Here is a 27,006-nt window from a genome sequence, read left to right on the forward strand (position 1 = left end):
GGGCTTCCTTGAGAGCTGCCTTGAATATCCAGTGTTAGGGAAGAAGTTCCTGCAGCGTATGAAAGAAGCTACTGTTGTTCTTTGAGGGATAGAATAAACCCTTCTTTGTGCACAGCGATAGACCCACACTGTTCCCAAGTCAAAAATTCAAGCAAAAAATACTTGAATGCTCTGTAGTTACCATGTTCTCAATGTATTGAAACCATGCCGTAAGCTGAATTCATGAAGGTGAGGAGAACAGCAGATATACCTCTTCCTAGCCACTGGTACTGCTAATGCCAGGAGAGGCTTACTACTTTATGCAGCAAAAGCTTACAGCAGGCTGGAGTTTTGAGCAGAACCTCTTGTCCCATGCAGCTGCTGGTCCCCGGTTGCTTAAAGTGGAACCTACTGCTTGTGTCAATCCAGAGTGATTCCTATCAGTCAATGTGTTTGGTCTCCTGTTTGAAATACAAATTTTAGCATGAACATCTGGTCTCTGTTTGTTTTGCACTCGACTCCGTGGCCTTCTGCACAGAAAATATAGAATTTATCACAGGGTTAAAACCCACAAGAGCCCCTCAGAAGATATCTGCATATTCTTATGACTGCAGGATAGTCATGTAAAAGTCAGCAATTAAAGTATATAGCTAAAGGATTCCTTATTTGATTTTTTTGCTTGTTTTTAAAACATCTTGGTTTGAAGTGAGATCTTACCACAAGTGGTCGTTGAGCCCATGTCACCACACAGTTTCTCACTCACTCTCCCCCTCCCCAGCTGGATGGGGGAGAGAATTGGGAAGAAAGGAAAACTCATGGGTTGAGATGAAGACAGCTTACTGGAATAGCAAACCTAATGTGGTTGGAGGTGTCCCTCCTCCTTGCAGGGGTGTTGGACTAGATGGCCTTTAAAGGTCCTTTCCAACCCAAACCATTCTATAATGCTACAAGATAAAGCTATACTTCTGGGAAAGAATAACTGGTTGATTGTTGCTTACCTCAGGCTTCACCTGAAAGCCAGAGATGTTTATAAAGACCACAACCACTGCCCTGAGAAGTTACCTCCAGAAAAGCATACTTCATTGCAGAGGGTAAAACTGATTACATAGCCTCAGGCTGCACCACAGCTGGGAACAACTTCAGAAGTGTCTCACAGCCCTGATTGAAAGAACTCAAAAATCAGAATTAAGGGGTTGAATGGGGACAGCTGTTCGGGATGCCCTGAGTGTAACTTTGGCCAATTAGCAGATGTCTTCTCACGTGCAAGAGAAATAAGTCTGGAGAAGAGGAGGCTGAGGGGGGACTGCATTGTTCTCTACAGCTACCTGAAAGGAGGTTGTAGGGAGGCAGGTGCTGGTCTCTTTTTCCCAAGTAACTAGTGATAGGATGAGAGGAAATGGCCTCAAGTTGAGGCAGGGGAGGTTTAGGCTGGATATTAGGAAACACTTCTTTACTGAAAGAGTGGTCAGGCACTGGAACAGGCTGCTCAAGGAAGTGGTAGAGTCATCATCCCTGGAGGTGTTCAAAGAATGTGTAGAGGTGGCACTTCAGGACATGGTTTAGTGGACATGGTGGTGTCAGGTTGGTGGTTGGACTTGATGATCTTGGAGGTCTTTTCCAACGTTAAAGATTCTGTGATTCTATGATTGGTGAGGATAGCAACAGCAGGTGCTGCAGGGCTGGTGAACTGCTCAGGTGTGCCACAGTGAAGAGCATGTGATGAGAGCAAGTGTGCTCAGCTGATGTGTCCCACCAAAAAGAAACACTTGTCAGTTTTGACATTGGGCAGTGATTTTCTTCTTCTTCTTTTTTTTTTTTTTCAATAAACCAATCACATTGAAAAAAAAAAAGAATTAATCTCATGCTGGTAGGCACTGAAATACCAGTACCCTGTGCCTCAAAGCATACACGTGTATAATCCCCAAACAGAAAAACAATCCCGTCCTCCTCTACACAATGTCTACAGTCCTGCGCTAAGGCGCTTGCTCCCGTGTGAGAGCACCCTCGTAGCAGAGCATCGGCATGGTGCAATCTGTATTTCTCAAAACAAAGAAACAATGTCCTTCTATGGTCACCTTAAGCTCCCACTCCTAAGTGCGTGGTGGGGCTTGGAAATTTAAAAATATCCTTTAATGCAGTTTTATTTAGGAAAAATAAGCAGCTGCAACCCGTGCCCTAGGAAAGGAAGGGTCTTGACACCAGAGCTTGCATGCCATGTTGGGCAGGCATTGGCAGGTAAATACCACTTAAATCACAGAGGTTGGCATTCTGTGTGTGTGCAAACACATGTGCTGATCTTACCCCACGTGCAGGGAGATTGGATGGTGTAGTTGTGCTCTGTTCTTTCACCACTCCTGTCAGTAATGGAAATCTTTCCATTCTGATTTTTTTTCTTCTTTCCCAACTGGAGAAAATGTGATGGCAGCTGCCAAAATCACGCTCCTGGTATTAACTACCTGCTTGGCTTTGTGTGTGTCCACCTACCAGACTGAGCAATCAGAGGGCAGCTGCAAATTGCATAGAATTGAGGGGAGAGGGAAACAAGAAAAAACCCTAAAAGCTGTGAAAGTAGAATGGGCAAACAACAAATTACAAAAAATACTGATAAGGCAGCAGCAAAGGGATTAGCCAGGCTGGTTGCAGCCAGTGATGGTGAAATGTGACAAAATAAAAACTCAGTTATTGAGTTAGGACAGCCCTAGGATACAAAAGACTGAAATGAAGGAAAGCTGTGGATTGCTTTGTTCTTGAATATTGAATTTTTTTTTCCAGAAGCATGAAGCATGAAGTATTACAGTGATAACAGAGATTGGAAAAAGAGAAAAAAAGAAACCACAAAACACCCCAACCAAGGAAAAGTCTTTAAGGGTTTATTTAGGATGCACTGAAAGAGTAATTTGGTTCAGTCCTAAACATTACCTGCAACAAAGCGGCCCAACAGCTATGAATAGGATGGGACACATTTGCCTGTGTTCACATTTCTCAGGACAGCTTTCAATTACACGTTGCTAAAGGACTGGTGCTGCTCCAGGAAGGCAGGGGAACAGCAGCCCAGGTCCCCCGGCTCCCCGGCCAGCGGGTTCCCACCCGGTCCTTCCTCCTCAGCAAAGCCAGTCCCTGAGCGGGGGGCAGCTCTGGGACCCGCCTGGGTTGGGGATGCGCCAGCGCCGCAGAATGCAAATGGCAACGCCGCTGCCCTGAAATTCCGCCCCTGCCAATGGGGATTTTAACCCTGAGAAAAAGATGAACCCTCACTGGGGAAATCCAAGGAAGAGTTTGTTTGTGTTTTTAATTTCAGCATATGGCCAGCTGCCATTGTTTCAGGCTGCATGGCTGGTAGTTAATCAGGCAGCCAGTGGCTTGAATTTTTAGTGCTGGCTGGCAGCCAGTTGCTGGCAGCCCAACGTGGTCACCAGCTGTGACAGGAGCTTGAGCAGAACCTCCGTGTCCAGCTTGCCTTCATGCTACTGCTACGTCCATCTGAGTGCAAAACCAGAGTAAGCAGATGGGCTGTAAAAGTGCCACTGAGGAAGTACATCATCCCGCTGGAGTGAGAAATCAGTTCTATTCCCCCCACCCCAGCACCTTGGGTAAATACAACTAATTTCTCATGGGGTCTGCAGAAAACCAGTGACTTCCAACAATGTCACCTGGTACCTTTTCATCCTCAAAAGGTGTCTGCAATGTTTTAGTCTTTTTCAGGGGACCAGGCACTCAAAAATCGATATTGTCCTATTTAGAGAATAAAATTTAAAGAATTGAAGCTAAATCTTTAGGGGGAACAACATCTCTTTCAGGTAAGACTGTGTAAGCCCACCACCCCACTGAACAAATAAATGGTTTGAGCTTCTAAAAATAAATAAATAATTTCTTATTCTTTTTCATGCTTGGAGGATCAGGGTGTTTAGAGAAATTGCAGAGGGCTCTGAGCCATTTTACTGCTTTGTTGTTAGCCCTTCTGAAATCCACCAGCGAACGAGTGGTATTCTGGGTCCAAAGGCTGATGGACCCTTCTCCCCCAGAGCTGAAAGCCGTCAGCCACTCCTGCTTGCCGCATATGTGATACAATATTGCCTGGTTTCTACCATCAGGTTGCCATCACATGTGAAGGATATTCAGAGCACAGCTCTTCCCATGCTTTCCCAGGAATTAGGCACTTTTGCAGGCACACACGGTTCAGCCCTGCCGAAATCCCGGTGCTGTTTGCATGCAGAACAGGCGCACACAGCTGGGTCAGTGCTTCAGCAGCCTTGCAGCGACAGCCCTGCTATTTAGCACCCATTTACTGTGCATCGTTAATACCCTGTAGGTTTTCTAACATGGAGCTTGCTCCCGCTCTCACTTCTGTATGGTTTTAGACAAGGGAACGGTGTTTTTCAGGGCTGTGTTCAGAGCAAGGCTTATAATCTTGTTTGCTCTGCCGCTGCATCAGTGTGATTTGGAAATTAATAAAAATGGAGGTATTGGCTTCACAGCAGCATGGATGCTGCTGCCTGGAACCTTTTAGTGGGAAAAAAAAATTATTGGAAGTATCTTCTATGCTGTTTTCAGCCAGCAGAGGGGCAGGGCAGCTTTTTCTCTTTAGTAATGTAAGAAATCCTTATTGTATTATTTCATGCTTATCCTCGTTGATAGCTTCCTGCTCCCTTGCACTGCACGGAAAAGCTGTGGCAGGAGAGCAAGCACAGAGTTGCAGTGGATTGGATTTTATTCACTGCTGAAACCTTCTCAAGTCATCTAAACACTCTGTCTCAGGCCCTTCATTCTCTTCAAAATGGAAAAAAAACACAAGTGGTCTGCACCAGACCCTGTCAATGGGGAGATGCAGTAGATGCTGTGTAACCAGCATGGGCACGAGGGGAGGCAGTGTGGGTGGGTGTAGCATAGCTTACTGCATGTTGGTTACAATAGAAAAGGGATTATTTTCTTCCTCCTCCTCTACAGTAAATGGACCCATATTTTAAAGCGGTGCATTACGTAGCAAATTGAACTAGCAATGGGAAGCATTTCGGGTGTGCAGTGGGAGGATAGCCTCCCTGCTGAGACGCAGCATGCGGCTCCTTCTCCAGGATATACTGATTCAGCTGTCTGCTGTAAGAGATTTAACTTCTAGAAAATGCCCATCATCTCCTTCAAAAAAGAAAAAAAAATCTGATCATTTTAAGTGCTCCCAGGTTGTACCTTTGAAGCCCTGTCAGGTCTTTTCCACAATCTGTCGCCGGAGTGGAGAGGAGGAGAGCATGACAAGGTCTGAGGGACACACAGAGGAACATGGAAACTTTGGAATAAAATTGCCCATCATCACCCTGACCATGTTGTTTAAGTGTAGAAGCTAAGACCAAAATCCTACTAAGTTAGCATTATCAAGCACATCTTTATTGCAATGTATCTTTCGCATGTGCAACCCGCCCTTAGGAGAGGCACTTTGGCTCCGCATGTTAGAAAACCTCTCAAATAAGTTTAAGCTGTTGCACTTATTCAGCCACATGCAGATGTTTTTCTGCTGTACGCTCCATCCCTGTTTCCGCTTCCACCTCTGAGCAAGCCCAGACCACTACATGTCCCCAAAAACTGGCTGAAAACACCCAAACCCACAGTTACGCAGTCCCACCGCCAACTACTGCAAGTCAGACCAACAAGAACTGGGGAGAAAAAAAATAAAGCTCAAATGCCCAAAACAAGTCAAGCCACAGCTAAGCTGAATTATTTCAAGGGCAGGTCTAAAACGCACATACCAGCACAAATATTTTGATGATCTCAGTTAAGAGACTCCACCTCTCCCACTTCAGGGCCGTAAACAAAGTTAGGTCACTGGAAAAACATTTTGAACTCAAGTACCCCAGCAGGAGAATGCACCCTTCCTCGGAGTTTTAACCGTTACTGCCTTATAAAGCAAAAACATTTATAAACAAAACTGGGGTGAAATCAGTATGTTTAGTAGGGTGGTTTTAATTTTTTTTCTTCAGCTAACTACAAAGAGCTTAATGTTATCCTCAGGGCTCTTTTAAGCCTGATGCTGAGGCTGAAACATGGGCAACACACAGCTGGGCACAGCTTTTTCACCTTCTGTAGGCTGAATCCCGTTGTTTGCTGGAAAGCCGAAGGCAAGCTTGGAGGTCAGGGACAACGTGGCCGGTGGTGGCCGGTGGCACTGTCTGCGCATCGCCCTGGACCGAGCGCCCCATGCCATGGCTGGCAGCAGCACAAGAATTTGGTGGTGGGAAGAGCTATAATTACATTTCTGTGACAGTAATTATGTGTATTTCACACAGCTTAGCAGATGTCATGTGGTACAGTAGGTGCTGTGAAGAATACTCATTTATTAAGTAATTTATAGCATAATAATTAACAGCTAATCACTTGCGAGTTAAGATGCTCTGGGAACAGACCCAATTCGCAGTACGTGCTGCCTCCTTCCAGGAAACCTTGCTATTCAGACAGCTCTCCTCACCCCTGCAAAGCCAGCTTCTCCACTCCATTCCCACCGAGTCCGTGCTTGCACACACACATCCGCAGGTACCAGCCGTGTACGTGGCAGCGGCGTGAACAAAGAAATCCGACTCTCACGTGATATCCGCGGGGTGGGTGGGGAGCCTCAGCTGCCGCCTCTGAAGATGTAGGAAACAAGAGAACAGGCCTTTAGTCCAGGATAGAAGAAAAACACCATCTTTTGACTGCAGAGGAGGCTCTGCCTCTCTGCTCTGCCTGGTTGATTTGAAGCTGATGCAAACATATCTACACATCCACCACATCTCCCATCAAGTCATGGTGGTGTCTAACTGGAAACCACTTCAGCCTCCCCGTGTTGTCACTGTCTGTACCCACAACCTACATCACAGGACGGCTTAATTTAACTCTTTCAGCCCACAAGCTGCTCAGATGCAAGGCCACAGGGCTTCCAAGCCTGCCCTTGCTGTAGTCGCCCCTTCCCTGCCTTGCCCTCTTGCTGCCTTGCTGCACACCAGCTTGCGTGGCCTGACGCGCACCTTCTCCAGCAGCCCAGCTCTGACCGAAATTGAGGTGTTTGGCGTCACTCAAAGCCTCCGTCCAGCTGGGATGGCCATCCCATCGTCTCACTGCTAGCATGCAGGCTTTCGAACCACCCTCACTGGCTCTCGAAGGGCTGCCCGGGGGAAGTACAATGAGAAATCACTGCTCAGAAACATCCTGAGCTTTCCAGGAGACGGGGCTTTCCCCAGAACCCCCAAATAATTTCTGAGCCATATTTACTGCGTTTTTCTGTCTTGCTGTTGCTCACTTGAGCGGGTGGCACTCAGCCGGTCAACAGAATACCACTAAAAGTTTCTGCACTTGAGCTAATATGGCAAAAAAGACTCTCCAGGAGGGATTGTCCTCAGTTTGTGGTTATATTATGCTAGTGCTGTTCCAATCGCAGCACAAAGCCACATTTCCACTTCTCCCTGCTTGCAGCAAAGCCCCAGAAGCACGTGCCAGTGCTCGGCGGGGAACAAGTTCAGAGCCATTTCCACACCAGCCCTCGCAAAGGGGCACATTTTGACCCACTTGGGCACTGCAGAACTTGCTCTCAGCTGTATCTCCTGCCAGTGAACTCCACTGCCCCATTTCACATGATTAAAGCATAATATTTCCTGTATGAGTTTAAAGTTTGCCTTTGCAGATTGCTTTCAGGGAGCGTCCCCCTCATTCCTGTACCATGAGACAAGCCAGTTAGGATATCTATCACTACCACAGCCTTCTCTTTCTCTCTCCATTAAAGCAAGCTGCACCAAAGCCCCAGCTTTTCATCCAACCGTAATCATTTCCATCACCCACCCAGTCCCATGACTACCTGCATTTTTGAACGGCAGCAATAAGCTGAAACCATTTTGCCATTTCTCTTGGGCTTCAACCTTTGGTTTCATTCCAGTCTTCTGCAACGCAAGCAGAGGCAACTTGCTCCAAGCCTCATCTGCCTGCGGGAAGGCTTATTCCTGCCCTCCCGTCGGGTCGTGGGGCTCACTGGAGTCTCCATGCCCTGCTTCACTGCAGGGGATAGCTTAGGGCATCCCATACATACGTTGCATGTAAAGGTCATGGCCAAGAGAGGTTCAGTTTGGCAGAGAGTGCCTCATACAACGGTGGTGCTGCAATACGTGGCCACATGGCTGGCCAATTCAGTAAGGCACAAAGCTTAATGCAAGGCCAGTAGTAACTTTTTTAAGTTGCTGTCTGGTTACAGCAGGCATGGCGATGCATTCCAGTTGTGCTGAGAAGATGGAGAAAAAGAGAGTTGAGCGGTTTACCCACCTCTGGACATGGCTAATTTCATCCTGCCAAAGTCAGTGCACCAATGGCACTCAAAAGCATCTATATGAAGAAGGAAGCTTTTTTTTTTTTTTTTTCCCTTCATCCCTTCTTTTTACATGCGCTGCATACAATTACACTTTCAGGTATTTTTCCAAAACTCTTTCCTGGTGAAAGTCTCCCTGAAGACTCCTTGGTAGCCCCCTGCCCTGTGGAACACAGGCTGCACGATCATCCACGTGCCATCAAATTTACTACCTGTATTACTCAGGAACTGCAAGGAGAAGCAAGACAGCATCTCCAATGAGGAATGTTTCTGTAGACATCTGTCTCGAGATTGCTACCTCCTCGCTTGATCCTCTGCAAGGATCCTTGTTTCAGCAGGGGAGAAGCAGCACAGCGTGTCCCAGCCCTGTTGCCACCCAGCCGCACAGCCCAGGTCCCCTCGGGGCAAGAAGGGAGCCCATGGGCACCCCAAGTGCCTGGGTACCACCTGCCCTTTCCACTTCCACTGCAACACGGAGCAATCACAGCAAAGGCTGAAGCATCTTTCTGGTCTCCAACCTCATCCCTGTTCCTATAAACAACTCTTTATTGTCTGGCCATGAAAACTCCCTCTTTGCTCGCTTACAGCACATTTACTGCTCTACCATCTAGCCCCTTAAACAAGGCCTTAGATGAGACTGAGATTCCTCCCTATGGGAAGAATGAGTTCAACCAGGGCTCAGTAAATGTCTTTTTAAAAAAAAAGAAAAGAATCTGATGCTATTCAAATACTCTTCCTCCCCTGCAGCTCCTAGGACATCTCCAAGTTAATCATGGACTCTCTGAAACCTCTGCACACAGCGCAGTTGCTCAGTGATAATGCATGAGAGAACAGTTCCTACTGCAAAAAAAAAATTGTACTTGGTGGCCCATAAATCAACAGAGTGTGTCATTTCGTATGGCCAAGGGCTGTGAGCGAACAAAGTGCCGCACTGTGAGGTGACAAATTCATTTTGGATGTCAGAAGCAGTGGAGCTCCCAGTCAATCTTGGACTGCAGTGCCTAAATTCAGATTTACAGACCCAGCAGATTTGTCTGGGTTTATTGTCTATTAATTTTCTCCACCGCAGATGAGAGAGAAGAGCAGATGTCAATACCCTGACCTGCAGCAGAGGGAAGAAATTCAGCCCCTCTCATGTCAACTTGGGAGAGCAGGGAATGAGGGATGAGCTGTTCCGAAACCCAGCCTGGCACTCGTGAGGCAGAGCAAGACTGTGTGCAGCTCCTTCGGCCTCAGCGGAAAATAAAAAGCAAGATTATTCAGGAGTGAAATGATAACAGGGAAACTGTAACACCAATTGCTCATGATGGGCTTGGTGTTCAGATCTAAGCCCTGCTGTGTTTTGCACACAGGTCACACGCACCTTAGATGCTTCCGATAAAAGCCTGACATTTCTCCAAAGCCCAGCCGTGAGGGGCAGCTGCTGTCACTTCACACCCCATAAAGGAGAGAGGCAGCGTGCCAGCTCCACCACCTGCTTTCACACTACACATGGACAGATCCGCTGCTGTAGCAGCTTTGACTGCGGCAAGGCCTGCCTGGGCACCTCGCTGCCCTGGGCTTTCCTCCCTCCCTGGGCCAGCACATGAGTGTTAGCTGGACAGTGTGTCTGGATGAAGGGCTGCAGGGAAAGATGGTCCAGTGGGAGCCTTGCGCCTGGGAGAGAGTGCAGGCTGCAAGCAATAGAAATCAAAAACAACTAGCTGAAAACAGCTCTCATCCTTGCCTTGGACCACCAGGTCCAAGCGGCCAGGTCCTCCCTCAACAGTTGGCTGTGCAGCAGTGGAAGTTGCAGGATTTCCCTTAGTGATTTACAGCATGAATTTAAGAAGTCATAGAATGATAGAATGGTTTGGGTTGGAAGGGACCTTAAAGATCATCTAGTCCAACCCCCTGACCTTCCACCAGACCAGATCACTCAGAGCTCTGTCCAGCCTGGCCTCGAATGCTTCCAGGGATGGGGCATCCACAACTTCTCTGGGTAACCTCAGTGCATGGGAACAGGCTGGAGCAGGTAAATTAAATGCTAGGGCCTTTCCCCACAGAGTTAGTTATTCTCCCCTCCCGGGTTTAAGAGCAAGCTGCGTGCTGGGCAAAGCGGAGGCAGGCAGAGCTTTGCCCGTTGACCTCATTGCCCCAAAAACCACAGCTTCCAAACAGGGAGGCTGCTTGCTCAGGGCGATCTCCTGCTGGGGATCCAGCCTAAGCCTGGCCAAACAAGCATTTCCAAGACACCCACTTCAAGAGCCAGACACAAGACCACCTGGCCATCTTCTTCTGGCTCTGCCAGCCCCAGAAACAACCGAGAGCACCTGACATTTCAGAGAAATGCACTGTACTGTCTCAAAGAGTGAGAGGTAAAAGGGACTGCCTGTTTTACATCAGGAAAGGTGGCGTCTGAATTTCTCATGCGCAAGGGGACAAACAGTTTGCAGTTCCGCAGCACCTTGCACATAAGCGCAGGAAACCTCACTTAGGAGCAGGGCATCCCTTTGCATTGTGCAAAATCTACAAATGGGGGAAAGCCAGCAAAGATGCAGCTCTTCCAGTCTGCTCCTTCTGTGCCGCACATACCCAGCCTGAACCTGTGCTGGACAAGTGACGGCTCAGCTGACAGTCTTTTTTTGGGGGAATTACATCATCTTTTTCCCTTTCATGGCATGCAAACCAAGCAAGTTCCAGTTCCAGTTCCATCCTTGCGTCTCCTCCTTTTCTTACCAAGCGCTGATGGGCTTGCACTAACCACGCACTGGTCCGAGTGCAGGCGTTGCAGGCTCCAGGGAAAAGCGCCAGCTCCATCCTCAGGTTTATTGTCTCTGTGGTACACCGTAATATCGCAGATGATATACCTCCCAGCCAGAGCAGGGATGAGCCATTAAGGAGGAGATAATTCCACGGCGCTGCCAGAAGTCCCAGCTGTGCTCTGCAGCAACATAATGCTGTGTGTGGAAGACGATCTGCTTATTAACGACACAGCTACAACAGGCAGGGCTGGGAATCAGCACAGCACAGATCAGATTTTTTTTTAAGCACTTAAAGCAGTTTATATCCACATATCACAGATAGTTTGTGACCGAAAAAAAAAAACCACAAATGGGGGGGGGGGGGGGAATCTTTCACTCAATCTCTTCTCTGAGGCATCGGTTAAAGAAAATTAAGGAAATCACTCCATGAAGAGCAGGTCTCCAGCCCATCATCTTCTTGTGTGTGTGCCCGTGTGTGTACAAGACAGTATGTATCCATATCTCAAAGTTTGGATGCCTTGACCAAAAGCTGCCAAGCAATTGTGATGCAGGATGTCTCCTCATTTTAAGACACGGGTCTCCATCCACCCCTACAGGGCACCTCTGCTTTGGGGAGCACAGGGATTGCTCATCCCAGGGCAGCTGTGGGGTGAGGAAGAGACCCTTTGCCTTGGCCAGGCCTGTGAGGCAAGACAAAACTTGCTCCCTCGAGGCCAAGCACAAAGCTCATCTCCAAGTCTGCATTCTCTCCCAACACCTGTCCCTGACCTCCACATCGTCTTCTCCAGACTCACAGGGGGAACCACAGTGCTAACTAGAACTGAAAATCCTGAGAGCTTGGGGCTTGCAGCAGCCCCTCTCCCCCTCACATCAGCTCGCTGGCTCCCTCCAGAGCCACACACTCAAAAAGAGAAAGGAAAACCCCTAAAGACCACAAAACATCACCTTTTGCAGACTTGAAGATCAGCCCCTCTCCCAGCCCATCCTCCCAAGCACTGACATAGCTCCCTGGTGGGCAATGGGGCCCAGCTGCTGCCTGGCCTGGCCCAGCCCTAAATCATCTCCGTCCCTTAAAAGAGCCAAGCCAGGGGATGGCAGATCATTGCCAGCATGCCAAAACAGCTGAGGTCACGCCCAGGCCCCCTTGTGCCACAGTGGCTCTCGATCAGCCTGAAAGCAATTTTCAGATCAAGCTGCTGGGAATGACCTGTAGAGGACTTATTTTACTTGCTCTGTGGGACAGATGGATTTTTTTTATTATTATTTTTTAAAATATATAAGCAGTCCTTTGAGTTTGGAGCACGGTGACTTACAGAAGCAGCAATGCAGTGGAGCTGCCATGAGCTCATGAAAGCACCAGCTGTGTTCCCAACATGTGTCGCTCCTTTCTTCAGTACATGGCGAAGGAGAGTAGCTGAATATCCAGCTTCTGATGCTTTCCAGCAGCTACGCAGTGGAGATAATCAAACTTGAGGAACCCTCTTACAATGGGAGAAAACATGCTGTGGCTATGGGAAGGAGTGGGATGCACTGGCTTCATAATGGGCCAGGGGATGGTGGCTCAAATGGTTTGTGGAAGGTAAGCTGGTGCCTTTAACTCACTCCTGGATGGCACCACGGGCTTAGGGAGAGACCACAGTGTTTGCAAACCTGCTGAGTGTTACAGGAGCTAGCTTCCAGGCTGAGAGAGTTGGGGCTGTTCAGCCTGGATAAGAGAAGGCTCCAGGGAGACGTTATAGTGGTCTTCCAGTACTTCAAGGGGTCCTACAGGAAAGATGGGGAGAAACTCTTCAGCCAGGGCCTGTTGTGATAGGACAAGGGGTGATGGTTTTAAAATAGAAGGAGGTAGATTCAGATTAGATGTTAGGAAAAAATTTTTTGCACAGAGGGTGGTGGAACGCTGGAACAGGTTGCCCAGAGAGGTGGTGGATGCCCCATCCCTGGAAACATTCAAGGCCAGGCTGGATGGGGCTCTGAGCAACCTGATCTGGTTGGAGATGTCCTTGCTCCTTGCAGGGGGGTTGGATTAGATGACCTTTGAAGGTCCCTTCCCACCCAAACCTTAATATGATTCCCACACAGGAGCACAGTGTAGGGCTCACCTTGCTCCTGGAAAAGCTGGAAAGTCAGCAGAAGCATCAATCTGCTTATTCGTTGCTTGGTTTTTGGATCCAAACCTTACTGGGAGAGAGTGGAATTTCCAACTGGAAGAGCTCCCGAGCCCCTTCATGGAGCCAAGGAGGAAAAAAGGGAAAAGGTGTCTCCTTTGCATGACTCTGCAGGCAGGAGGGCCCCATCAGCACCCACTCATTCGGATGAGCCTCTGTTACTGGGGAGCAACACAGCCACCCCTCCCTGGAAGGGCACCGCAGCTGCCAGCTGAGCTCCAGGGATGCTCCTTTCTTTATCATCTCAGGCCGTGTAATGTGCTCTTGCCTGGTTCTGCACAACCTTGGCATTAATAAAGGCCCAATTTTGACTGCAGCCTCCTCCCTTGGCACATCCCCCTCCATGCTGCAAATGCTGCTTCTCCCGATTCAACAGCTGAGATATAAGGTTTTATTTTTGGTGGGGGAAGGATAGAAAGAGAATTGCTCCAGGTCCTTTTTTCCTCCTTCACTAGCATTCTCACCGCTTCTCTGCGAAGAAACACAGCAGGGCCTTTTCCAGCCCCGTTTAAGCTCACACTGGAGAGCAAATCTGAGCTGGGCACACATACGTGCAAGCTGCTTCATTCAGCCCCCACCTCCACAGCCCACCTTGGCCAAAGCTGGTCGACAAGTATGAAGAGACCATCCCTGAGCTGCGCTAACTGGTCCCGCTTCACTCAGGGACCCCCAGCTCTCGCTGTGCCCCACATCTGGCAGCCCCCTGCCCAGGCCAGCGCAGGGGCACAGCTCTGCAGCAGCAGCCCTTGCTGGGTTTTTGGTGGCAGACAGTGCCCTCCAGTGGGACATTTGCCACCACACCATTCACACATCTTCCCAGAAGGAAAAATACATGGTTATCTAAAAAGCCTGGTACTCAGCAGATAGAAAAGTTACAAACCTGCAGCTTGGGAGGCAGCAGTGCCAGGAGGATTTTGGTGGTGGTGATGCTTTTTGCAGCCAGCACATTGATCACTGACATTCACACCAGCACTGAAGGCACTGTCCCCATGGCTCAGTGACAGGGTACCATTGTCATGTCCCATAAGCTGGCCAGGAGCCTCCCTAAAACCTGAAGTCAGGCCATAGGGTTGTTCCTCAGCCAGGCTGCAAGAAGCCTCCCCCAGGACTTCCTGTAGAGTTCTGCAGCAGCAAGCCAGAATAATCTTTAATTTCATAAATTAAGCACCAAAACATCATATTTCTTTTTTTTTTTTCCCTTAAAAAAAATAGAAGTGTTTAATTTCAATGCACTGAGAGAGTAAAAGTTCAGAGAAGACATATGGGGGTGTGAAGCTTTGCTTCCCAAGCTGAGCAAGCATTAAAAAAAAAATTAAATGATGAGGAAGACTTTGGTGGGAGAGTTGTAGTCCATAAAACACACCAGAAGAGTTTGCACAGCTGGTGGCTTGTGTTGGTCAGGGAGTGCAGGACTGACTGTGCAGGTCACTGGGGCCAACAGGAGTTTGAGGGAGCCCCAGGGCCCCCTCAGAGTGGGGGGGACTGCTCCAGGAAGACCCGGTATGCCTGGCCAGGGTGGGCCCGGGCACTCCACAGCCACTCGGGGGGCCTGGCCCGCAGCTTCAGCTGGAAGGGGTCAAGGCGCAGGCACTCCCCAAGGTCATGCAGCTCCATCGCTGGCTCCTCCACAGCCCTCACTGGTGGCTCCTCTGGGCTCTGATTCCTCCTGGGGTGCCGTCCCCACCTGCCTGCCCTGCACAGGGCGCCAGCAGCCACCAGCATCGCCAGGCCAGCCGTGATGGCTGCCCCTACTAGGATGTCAGCATGGCGGAGGAAGAAGCTGATCCCTGCAAGAGAAGGTCCATGTCCTCATCCTGCTTGTCCCAGTGGCCCCCACTGTGCTCACAGTCTCCCATGTCCCCCACATCAGGTCCGCAGTGCTCAGGGCTGAGATCTGGAGATGTGGGTGCTCCTCCAGAAAGGTCAACAGCTCCCCTGCTGCCCTCCAGAAACCCACCTTGGGGGCAGGAGAATCTTTCCCAATCTTCCACCCAAAGAAAGATTTAGACCAAGAGCCAGCGTGCAGGAGCAGCACAAGGCTGGTGCTACCCTAGGAAAGCCTCAATGGAGTAAAGCCTTCACTAAACCAACATGCAGCTCCGTGGAGGCTAGAAGACCTGCTACCACTTCCATTCAGACCTGAAGGGACCCTCTCTTTGACCCAAGAGATAAATATGCATTTATAAAATTATTTATGTATTAATAAAACACCTTATTCAGCTGATCTTGATAGGCTTAGACTGCATAACCGGTTAATGAATTTGAAGCTGAGAGGATGGAGAAGGAATACAATTTGGCTGCAAGCTCACATCCAACGTTTTCAGTGTTGCAGGGATGAGAAGTAGTTTTGGTAAAGTAGCAGCAGTGTTTTGAGTATATATTGCAAAATATTGGTGTTTTTCAGGCTGGGAGGCCCTATTACTCTGCAAGGTTAGCTTAGCTAGCTCTGATTATAGTCAAGCACCACATGCCATCTGCTTAGCCTTGTGTCAAATATGTCAGGGGACCACTGGGGTAAACACCAGGATCATCAATATCTTTCTCACCAAGTTCTACACAGTGTGACGGGAGATCAGAGGGCACTCCAAGGATTGCATGAGTTACAGCAGAGGTAACTCATAAATCACCCTTGGCTTATAGCACCAAGCTCCGAGAGCAGCCAAGGCCAGAAGATACAGAAGGTCTTGGGGAATAAAGTTTTAACCCTGATGGAGGGGAAGTAGCAGACTAAGGGAAGAGAGGCTAAGCCTCATGGAGAGGTTGTACGTGGAAGTGCCAGTGCAACCAGTGAGCAGAGCACAGCAGCAAGCAGCACAGGAAGCTACCAGTATTTAACCCCCTGTTAAATACACCAGGGCTGGCAGCTGCAACGACTTACTGCTCCCAGGGAGTGTTGGCTTTACTGAGAGTTTCCATCCACAGCAGAAAGGGGGAATCACAGAATCAATCACAAAGGGATTGAGAGGGGAAGGGATCTCTGGAGGCCATCTAGTCCAGTGTGCTTGCAGGGCCACCCAGATTCAGTTGCCCAGGACCAAGTCTAGTCAGCTTTTGAATATCTCCAACAATGGAGACTCCACAACCTCCCTGTGCTGGTGCTCAGTCACCTTCACAGCAAAAAAAAAAAAAAAAATTCCTGGTGTTCAGAGGGAACCTCCTGTGTTTCATTTTCTGCCCATTGCCTCTGGACCTGTCAGTGGATGCCACTCAGAACAGCCTGGCTTTGTTGTCTTTCCACTCACCCTTCAGGTATTTATATACATTGACAAGATCCTCCTGAGATTTCTCTTCTCCTGGCCAAACAGACCCAGCTCTCTCAGCCTTTCCTCATAGGAGAGATGCTCCAATCCCTTCCTCATCCTTGTGACCCTTCGTTGGACGGTCTCCAGTATGCCCATATCTCTATTGCATTGAGGAGCCCAGAAGTAGCTTTAGTCCCTAAAACTTTCAGACACCACTCAGGAGAGCCTTCAGATGTCACACTGGATTACACCCAATGAGCAACGATACTTTGACCTGACACAGTTAACTGATGGAGGTCACCCCTTGGGGGCCTATCTAGGCTAACTTCTGAAAGCCAAAGCCTTTGGAATCCAGGGAAGACCATTTCACCTTTGAGTATAGGCTCTCCTCCTGACTTATATACCTATGCTGCCTAAACCTCACTCTTCCTTGCTCCCTTCGGTTTCCAAAAGGATCACATGACTTGCTCAAATTACTTGCTCACACACAGGAGAAACACACAGCTGCAGGAGAAAGCAGAGCCACTGCTTTGTTCTCTACCTGATCGGGGAGCACGGATGCAGAGGGTGCCAGACTTGGTGGGAGAATGGTCTTCGTAGTCCTTTTTGCAGCGGCATAGGTACGTGCCCACACCATTGAAGCACTCTGCCTCCTCCCCACAGAGGCTGACCCCAGCACTGCACTCGTTGACATCTGTAACGGGGGAATACATGCTGTAAGTCGAGTCAGGCTTGGCATAAAAGGGTTTATCCCAGAGAAAAGTGAAACACCCACCTTCAACGAAGAGTGAAACAAGCTGTAGCTTCTCCACTGCTACTGAGGTGCCAAGCAGCTCTTCCAGCTGGGAGCGCAGGAGCAGAGACACATTTCTCTCCTCCAGCTTCAGGTGCAGCCAGAAGGTGAGCAGCAAGTTAGCACCATTCGTCCTGCAAGCAAGGGAGAGCCCAGGGTGAGGCAGGAGGGAAGTATCACCACCAGGCCCAACTCCAAAAACCTGTTTAGACCTCACACATGCTTGTGTTAGATGGTGGTGCTGCAGGGTCTTGCAGAGCTTATTTGTGACAAGAGGCAGCTTTGCGCTTGGACGAAGGGAAAAAGGAAAGCCCAGTAACAGGACCTCACTTGGAGCTAGGCTGAAGTGACCAGATGTTTGCGTAAAGCAAATTGTAGTAGCAATTCACAGCCCCAGGTCAGCCTTGACCAAGCATGGCAGGGACCTTGCTGACACCTCACAGCTTTCTCCAACAGACATCATGGCAGGTGTGAGGATCCCCATTTTCTCCAGGGTTTAAGTCCATCTTGGACCTATAAAGGCCCTAGCCAGCACTAAACATCCATTGTCACCATTTTTCCTCTAGAAAACCTTTTTTTTTTTCCAACTTTCAGGACAAGTTACAGATCATAGAAGAGGAACAAGGCTGGGTCTCTGCCTGGGGGAGGAGAATGAGAACCCAAGCCACTGCTATCCAAGAAGTATTTTAGGTTGTATCAGTCTCCTGCCTAGCCAGCAGTACAGCAGTAACCCTACCTTTTGACTTCCTTTAGCTTTATTTCATTGACTCTGTTGGCAGAAAGTTTCAGGTTTTCCTGGATCTGCAAAGGAATAGCGAGACCAGCGCTGATTTGATATTTGATGGGCAGCAATATGGCAGCAAACTGTTTCTTTTCTCAGTCTCTCTCCCCACCTTGCTCTTCCCCTTCACAAACCACTCAGTACACATTAGATGTCCCATAGCCCAGTGCTCTGGGCCTTTTCTCTAGGAGACTAATTGCTCCCATCTTCTTAGCTCCAGCTCAGTGCCCCAAAACACACAAAGTAATTTGGGAAGAGAAAGAGCAATAGTAGCCCCAGGTAGGTGTTTGCAGAGCAGCAGTGGATGGATGGTGGCTTTCTAAGCTGGACAGCAGGCTGAATCCTGTACCTGCTCCAGTTTGCATCCCAGAAAGGAAGTTTAGGTGCAGCCCTGAAGGCAGATGCTCACATGTTTGCCCTCTTTAGGCTCTGGCTTACAACCTGCCCCATTTCCAGATACAGTTGGCTGTATCCCGATCCCTGCAGTGTTCTTCTCCTGCCATACAACAGCATGGTGCTCTGAAGGGCTGCAGTGGCTAAACGCCAGCCACTGCAGCCAGGCACCCTGCCAGGGCATCGGCCTCAGATGATAACCAGCACAAGCAGCTCAGATGCTGGCTCATCACATGGCTTTATCAGAAAATCCCTGAAATGAAGGGCATAACATGGTCTTTTCTAGTTGAAGACTCGGGACATCGCATTTGGTTTTGTCACCTCCCCCGTGCTCAGACTTACATGGCTCTTCATAGATTCAAGAAGACCCTTTTTGAGCTTACGTCCACCATGTGGAATCCAGTCCTTGGGTTTGATTTCCATAGTTACTTCAAACAGCACATCTACCAGAAGACAAAATCCTAGCATGTTTAAGTCTACATAACACAAACAGGCTCCTTAAATAAATTAGTCCTTAAATATCAAAAATAGTAGAACAGCTATATGAGGATGTTCTTATGTAAGTCAGTGCCACGTGGGTACTTCCAGAGGTGTGCATAGAATCATACAATGGTTTGGGTTGGAAGGAACTTTAAAGATCACGTAGTTCCAACCTCCCCTGCCCTGGGCAAGGACACTTTCCACAAGACCAGGTCGCTCAAAGCCCCATCCAACCTGGCCTTGAGCACTGCCAGGGATGGGGCAAAACCAACTTCTCCAGGCAACCTGTTCCAGTGTCTCACCACCCTCACGGGAAAGAGCTTATTTATATCTAATGTAAATCTGCAGTCTTTCAGTTTAAAGTCATAACCCCTTGTCCTATCACTCAGGTAGAACAAGTTGTTGAGTAACAGGTGAAAACAAGCCTTAGCTAATACTCAGTGCCAAGTACAGGAATTGATCTTTCACCAAAAAGTATACAAAGCTTTAATGTGTACCTGATCGCACTCCCCTTTCTTTAGCTGTTATCTTTCCCAAAGGTATCATCACGATTTGTGATGGACTCTAAAAGCCCTCTCCTCTCACCCATCTGTTTGAGATCAGCTTAGATAAACTGCTGTGTTCTGGCTGAATCCAGGCTGGCACAGATTTGCCAGAGTCTGCTGTTTAAAGTCTGTTTATTCAGCAATATTTCTCCTGTTCAAAGCTCAGGCTCCTTCTGTACTGACTCCTTTTCACAAGCTGTTTCGGTGGCTTGCTCTGCCATATAAGCCCGGTGTTGTGCTGCTTAGCTGCTAATGCTCCCATCAGCAGGTTTTACTCCTGTACTCGGTCTGAGAAGCAGGGCTCCTGTAGGTTTCTGCTCCAGGGAGTCATGAGACACACATTGGAGTATATTTGAGGAAACGAGGCTCATTCACCCTTGTTCACTACAGAAAATTCTTTAAAAAGCCAGCAAGTAAAGCTTGAACTCAAACAAGGCAGCATTTACGTCAGGTTTAGTGTCTGAACTGAGATTTCTCCAGGGTAAGTAGAAAGTGGCCAAAACACAGCTCTGGGATTGCAGTAATATCTGAAAAATTAATGTCTTCAAAGTGGCTACTAATGAGAAGCACCCTCCACTGCTTTCTAAGCAGTGAGCAGATGGTGTCCATGCCCATCTCCAATCATCACACTGAACTTAGGGCCCTGTTGTAAGACGTGTAACTCTCTTTGCAACGCTCACCTCCGGGATGGTGCTGGGATTGCAGTGCCGTGCCGTTCTCCAGAGACGCCAGGGCAGAAACCAGATCTGTCAGAGCAAAGGAAAGAATCAGGCTGCTAACCTTAGCATACCAGTAGGAGGTGGAGGAGAAGTATATTGGGTAGGTGTCGCTTTGCAACAAGAGCACCAGGTGCCAGGTCCTTTCTATATTCCTTGTATTGAAGTTAAATATCAAGCTCTAAATGCAATCTACTCTTCTCTACATTAGGAAATGCTCTTTAGAAAGAAATCACTCCAATAAACCTCGTTTCCATTTCTGGAAGTGGATGAAGTGTTCTCTCTGTGAAGCCACCAGAGCTCCTGCAACTAACAAAGCCTCCTTGGACCTCCAGTGAAGAAAAGCAGCTTTGGCCTTGTGTTACTAGATGACAGCAACTGCAAAAGAGCTTCCTCACATCTACAATGAAGGGGCAAGAACAGTTTGGAGGGGAAGAAAGACCAATTGAAAACATCTCTTCAACCTTCAGGCAGAAATTAATACATAGCAGAGACTATGTATATGGCTAAATATTTCTGTAAGAGAAGTCTGCCATCAGCTCCTAAACTTTCTTAGGAGACGAGAGCCTTTTTTTCTGCCCCCCACCTCACTCCCCCCTCTAGTTTCTGGAACTCAAACTCAGTTATCATGGCTAGGAGCATCATTCCAGGCTACAGCCTTGGGAACCAATGCAAGCCAAAGCTGTTTAACACCAAGATGGTCATTCATAGCCTGCTTTGGGTACAAAGGCTGACTCCTCCACAGGTAATTCAGAGCACAGCCTCCCTCTGTTAAGAGGAGCACCAGCCCATCGATGCCCATGTTACAACAGGTAATCTTATGTCTCCTCAAGTACCACCTTCCTTAGATGCAGAGGTAGAGTGCTACCACATGGACTAACTGAAGGTGACAGCCTCTTAAGATAGTGCTGCATCACTGGAAATGGATATTGCACAGTGTTGAACATCAGTTCAGCCCCAAATAACCCCAAAAATCACCTTACCAAATAGCTCTTCATTCCTGTCTCCTGGAGACACCACATCTCCAGCAGTCACCACATCTCCAACAGTCACACTGGGAAAGGAGTAGAGAGAAGGTTTTGTACTCGTGTTTAGCAGTGACTCTTCCAGCACTGGTGTCTGTGCGTGATGCGCAGCAGCAATCACTTCTCCTGATGGGCTGTCGCTGGCCTCATCCACACTGGATGATTTGGCAGAGAGACCCAAGTTGCTGCTGGGTACGTCTGAGTGACATGGTGCTACAGTAACCAGAGCAGATGCCAGCTCTACATCCCCTTTTGCAATCTCTGAAGCAGACAACTCAGCTTTACGTCCAGCTGGAGGCAGCTCCACCAGCACATCATCTTTGGTTTCCCTGCCCTCAGTACCACCATCCTTAAGGCTCCCTTCCAGCTCCATTTCATCCTGCAGCTGACCACACTCGTTCAGGTCAGGCTCATTCAGGTTAGCACTAGACTGAGCATTTTCCAAGAGATCAGCCTCTTCACCTGGGCTCACAAGCTCAGGCTGGATCCTCCCACCAGCAGATGTACCTGATGGGCCTGGAGAGCCTCTCAGCATGGGCAATAAACCTTTTGTTACTGCTGTCCTCCAGCTCTTTTTGGAGGCCTCTTGGACAGGCTCTTGGGGAACTATGGTATCATTTGAAGAGCCCACAGTTTCAGAGTCTCTGAACACATAATATCGTCCTTTAAAGTGTCCATATTCATGCCTTAGGGGACCACTCCCTGATAGAAACAATACATGGACTGCAGTAGCTTGCGTAGCAAAGATCAGAGTACCTCGGTTGTGACAAGCGTACACCACTTTGGTTTCCACGCTTGACAAGACCCCCTGGAAGATTATCTTGTCGTGGTTCTTGCCGCAGCCGTCGTTCCCCTGGAACCCCTGGATGTAGATGACAATGTGCTTCTGGGAGCCTGCCGATATGGTCCAGTTGCACCAGATGTTGGTTTTGATGTCAACATGCAGTGGCAGGTAAAACACCCCAGATCCATCCCAAAAGATGATGTGGCAGCTCCTGACAGGAAAGTACTCCATTGCCCAGGGCTGTACTAGCTCTGACACATCAGAAAGGAAACCCATAGTCAATGGTTATTGTGTGCACCAGGACACTGATATCACCCTTCTAGGAATGCTGCAAATTGCCACAGAAGAGGCCCTGTAATCTCCTGCTGCAAGATTTCTGTAGTTCCAGCCCCCAGAGTCACCTCTCAGCTCTGCAATCATAGCTGAACCCAGGCCCCAGCTGCTCTGCAGGGTTCTGGCCTTTCACAGCCCATCCAGCCTCCAGCAGCTTGAATTGTGGTTTTGCTTCCAGCAGAGGTTTGGCCAACAGGGCCACTTTGTTGGAAGTCTCCACCCCCCCACCCCCACAGACAGCTGGGTTACACTTGCCAGGCTGGGACCACATGTGATAGACCCAGCCTCATCCTTGCCCCGTCAACTATTTCTGCCTTCTAAAGATGGCTTACAGCAAGACATGAAGTATTGGAAGACCTACCAGTATGTTTCTGTTGCTGTCCTCCTGGTGTCTGGGTGTTTCTGGATACAGGATCATCAGAAGGCTCCTGAGACTTTTGGCCTCTCAGCACTGTTTCTCCCCCCTGGGTCACAGGAGGAACAGGGGGTGCAGGCGTGGTGCTGAAGGAAGCATTTTTCTGCTCTCCTGCACCTGCTCGGAGAGCTTCTGTAGTTTTCTGCATTGTAAACCTGCTGAGGATGGAGGCTGAAGTCAGTTTGTCACTAGCAGCTGTGCCCTGATGCTGCACAGGTACCACGTACTCCTCTCTCCTCACCCCCCAGGTGCCAGGCAGGGAAGCTGGTGCCCCCCTCATGTGGTCCTCAGGCCAAGGAAGCCCCACGCCAGGCTTTGGACCAGTGATAGAAGCTGGGGAGGGACCCTTGGCCAGAAAATCTACAGGGTCTGAGGCTTCTCCTTGCTGGCCACCCACTTCCTCCAGTGACAGCTTTTGCATCCCAGGGCGAAGGTGTCCAGGGGAGTCATCTCTGCCCAGTTCAGAGGCTACTGGTTGATGGCGAGGTGGGGAAGGGGAGACTATCTCCTGTCCCCCTGGGCTAGGGAGAGAGATGTCTGCCCTTTGCCTGGGGCTTGCAGGGTCCAAATCCAAAGCTGCTGGTGGAGAGAAGACAATGCTGGAGACAGGCTTCGCTTCTGGAGGAAGAGGTGCTTCAGGGGTTAAATCAGTAGAGCCAAAGTCTGTGGGGACAGGTTCTGCGCAGGAGACCACCAGCGCAGGGATTGTTTCTGTCCCTGGGGTGGACGTGGCTGTGGGAACATGCTCCAGCCCTGTTGGCAAAAGGGATGCAGGCAGCCCTGGCTGCGCAGCTCTGTCGCTTTGGTGGTGGCAGCTTTTCATAGCCAAGGAAGTTGCACGAGCTTTCTCAGCAGCCGGACAGTCATCTGCTTGGGCATTTTGGGGAAGGCTCCCAGGGTCTATAGGGGCTGAATGCAGAATGTGACTGCTCTGGCCATGCACATGAGGATGCTCTTGGAGGATGTCCCATGGTGCTGTGGGCTGCAACACTGTTTTCCCCTCAAAAACTCCCCTAGAACATTCCAGGGAGGAAATACCCATGAGCTGTGTATGCTGGAGGCCAGTTGTTCCCAACTCAGGTTGAGCCTTTGACAGATCCCCAGAGCTGCTTTGGCATCTTTGGCTTCTCTTGAGCAGCAGCTCTGAGGGAGCCCCATTCATCACTTTGTATGGGCTGCTCAGGCTGGGCATCAGGCCCTTTGCAAAGCCACCAGCATCACTGCTCGCTGTGTCATCAGCCAGGACACTCAACTGTGGATGGCTTTCGTCCTTCTCTAAACTGACTGTGCTGAGCCCCCGGTATGCGGTGATGTCTGTGCTCTCTTTGCTTTCTCTTCTGCCAGGTGACAAAGCCCGTGAAAGTGCAGCCAAGTCCAGGTAACTTGTGTGTGTTGGTTTAATAGTAAGCTGTAGGTCTCCCAGATCTTTCTGCCTCAGGGTAGGGAGCAGGACAGGCTGCCTGTTCTCCAGACCCACGCCTGCCGGCTGCAAAAAAGGCTCCACTACCTGAAAGGCACCAAGCAAAGGAGTTTCCAAAAGCACGCTTGAAAGCCTGTGCGTATAACCAGAACCCACAGTGATGGCCCCACTCATGGAGAGGCTCTGGCTCCAGGTGTCCTGCACTGCAGTGGGGATTATGCCCCCAGCACCTTCCTTGCAGCATCTCAGATCTCCTTGCAGCTCAGACCCCAGCACGGGAGGAGCTTTTGTTTCCAGGAGCGGTGTCCTTGCACCTCCATATGGGACAAGCTCAACAGGACTTCCCACAGCTGTAGCACCCAGTGTGCTCCCTCTTCCCTGCATTGACCCATCACTCAACACCATGGTCTTGCCAATGTTCACAGTTCTATATGGGGTTGCAAAGCCCAGCACATCTCTAAGGTCCTCAGCCCATCCAGGCTGAAAAATACTCTCATGCTTTGGTAGTTTTGGAGCAGGAGTTTCAGAAATAACGTCAGCTTTGGAGGCAGATTCACCTTCGTGGTCTTGGAAGATGTAGTACTTCCCTTTAAATTGTGTCTCGCTGCAGTTTGGCAGGTACCTCTTCAGCAACACAACATGGACAGCCTGAGCAAAGGTGGCAAACACATGCATCTCCTTTTTCCAGCAAGCATAAACCACACTATTTTCCACCAGGGAAGAAACTCCTTCAAACAAGATTTTGTCCTCGTTTTTGTTGCAACTCTCCTTAGTGACAAAGCCCTGAATGTAAATTATTATATGTTTTCTGGAGCCACCCCAGATTGTCCAGTTGCACCAGAAGTTTATCGGCGAATCACCACGGTACGCTGGAGGAGAAAACTCTCCATACTTGTCCTTCAGGACTCTGTGGCAGCTTCTTACAGGCATGTATGCCAATATCCAAGGAAAATCCAACCCTAGAAGAAAAGAAGCAATAACCTCAAGTTTTCCTCCATCTCCACTCCCCAGAGTTACTAGTCCTTGCTTCCAGAAATTATTTTCAAGCTCCCTTATGTCCCCCTTTTGCTACATCCCACTCCTGTTTTCCAAGCAATGTGCAAACCCATCAGCAGGAGAACACGCAAGTAAACCTGTCAGGTCTTGGGGTCAAGGGGAGGGGGCCACCTGAGCATGCACCCATGCACCAGCCCAAGGCATGCGTAAAACTGCCACCCCTTCCAGCCCAAGCAATTGTTTCCACCCACACCTGCAACCTACCCCAAACCTCCTCCCCATCAGCGCTCACCCCACCAGTATGTGCCACTCCAGAGTGCTCAGAGGGCTGGGGGCAGCTGGAGAAGCCCTGGCCACCACCACCTCCTGCCCCATGGAGATCCTGGCTGTACCCCCACTGCTACCACCCCAGAGCAGGGCACACTCGTGCTTTGAGTCCCACACCCCGCACTACCCACACAACATGGTCGTGTAGGAGCGCAGAGGTCCCAGCACAGCCACGCAGTGGGTGCCGCTTGTCCAGGACAGGCAGGTTCCCAGCCATAGGGTATCAGAGGTAAAGGCTCAGGGAATTGCCACATCAGGACAAGTTAGAAGAGCAACAAGCGTGCTATTGCATTTGATTTTGGCACACAGGCAACGTTCGTTGTTTATAAACCTGCAGAGCTGGTAGGCAATGCTCTCCTGAAGGCATTTCCAGCCCTTTTGCTCTAAAGGGTTCAGCCAAGCAAGAAGTCCTCAGAGCCTCCATAGGATGAGCAACACTAACACCTCACCATAGCTAATTCACCCCTCAAAGAGGGAAACACCTTCCCTCAGGCAGGAAGAAATACAGTATTTTCCAAAAACGCCATCTCAAAGCTAGACAAGCCATGAGCCAGCAATGGGTTTACCCTACAGGAGCACAATTAAAGTTTGGGTTGAACTTTCGCTACTTGTTTTAATTGCTGCCCAAGAGTAATTTGCTACAGCGAATGGCTCCTGCCTCTGGAGTCAGGTCTGGCAGTTGTAAGTTGGCAGCACGCATTATCTCCCACACCAGCATGGATTTTCCCCTTCCCCAGCACTTGACATCAGCTGTGTCCCCTTCCCTCCCCACTCCACCCTGGGGCCAGGTTGTAGTTCCTAGCTTTCTGTGGCTGGATGTACTCAAGTTCTGGGGAGGATTTATTCAAGCTTAAGGAAGAAAGAAAGAAAGAAAGAAAAAAAAAAAAAAAGCTGGTCTGAGAATTAACTCTTACCTGGTTTAGCCTTCTGATATTCCAGAGAGGACTCGCATGACTATAAAGGAAATAAAGTCTTATTGCAGACCCAAGTACACTGCCCATGCTTGTACCGCTGCTCAGTGAGATCCCAGCCCAAGCCCAGTGGGAAGGGAGAACCAAATCCACTGCATCCTGGTCGCTCGGGGTTTTGCCTGTGCCTGGACCAAGCCCCTAGGCCACCTCATTTTTTCCCACGTGATAATGAAAAGTCACCCCTCCCTACCTCCAAAAGCATTGCTGGTTTATGCCGTTGAACAACAGCCAGCACAAAACACCCCCAAAACACAGCAAGCAAAGCCCAGCTGTGCTTTAATCCATAGAGGCCATGCAGAGGAAGGGAGTTTCCTACAAGGAGCTGAATCCCTGCTTCCCATTGCTCACCCCTGGGGCAGCACTGCAGCTGGCAGCATCGCAGCGGGACCTCGGCATCACCCTGGGCACCTGCCTGCCAGCAGCCGGTCCCCATACCCAGGGCACCAGGAGCAGGGCCAGAAGCATCATGGAGGGCAAAGGCCTCATAGCAGAGGCACAGCATTAAAGTGAGACTGAAAAAGAAAACTAAAACCTCTCCCTCCCTGAAATAATCCCCCAGGCAGAGCAAATGCAGGATCACCCC

At 49.4% G+C, this 27,006-nt stretch overlaps 1 protein-coding gene across 1 annotated transcript; it reads right to left on the reverse strand.

Annotated features, from left to right (window-relative positions):
• Positions 1-14,669: 14,669 nt before the first annotated feature.
• On the reverse strand, positions 14,670-26,909 carry LOC147601446 (uncharacterized). Its single transcript, XM_086745969.1, has 10 exons — positions 26,772-26,909; positions 26,367-26,406; positions 22,656-25,088; positions 21,136-22,212; positions 20,117-20,182; positions 18,754-18,854; positions 17,974-18,038; positions 17,220-17,371; positions 16,986-17,138; positions 14,670-14,989 (listed from the first exon to the last, which is right to left on the reverse strand). Exons 1-10 carry the CDS (start codon positions 26,907-26,909, stop codon positions 14,670-14,672), a joined length of 4,545 nt encoding a protein of 1,514 aa, XP_086602095.1.
• Positions 26,910-27,006: the final 97 nt, after the last annotated feature.

This window comes from Chlamydotis macqueenii, chromosome 3, assembly GCF_036417535.1.
Source record: "Chlamydotis macqueenii isolate bChlMac1 chromosome 3, bChlMac1.mat, whole genome shotgun sequence".
Lineage (NCBI taxonomy): Eukaryota > Metazoa > Chordata > Aves > Otidiformes > Otididae > Chlamydotis > Chlamydotis macqueenii.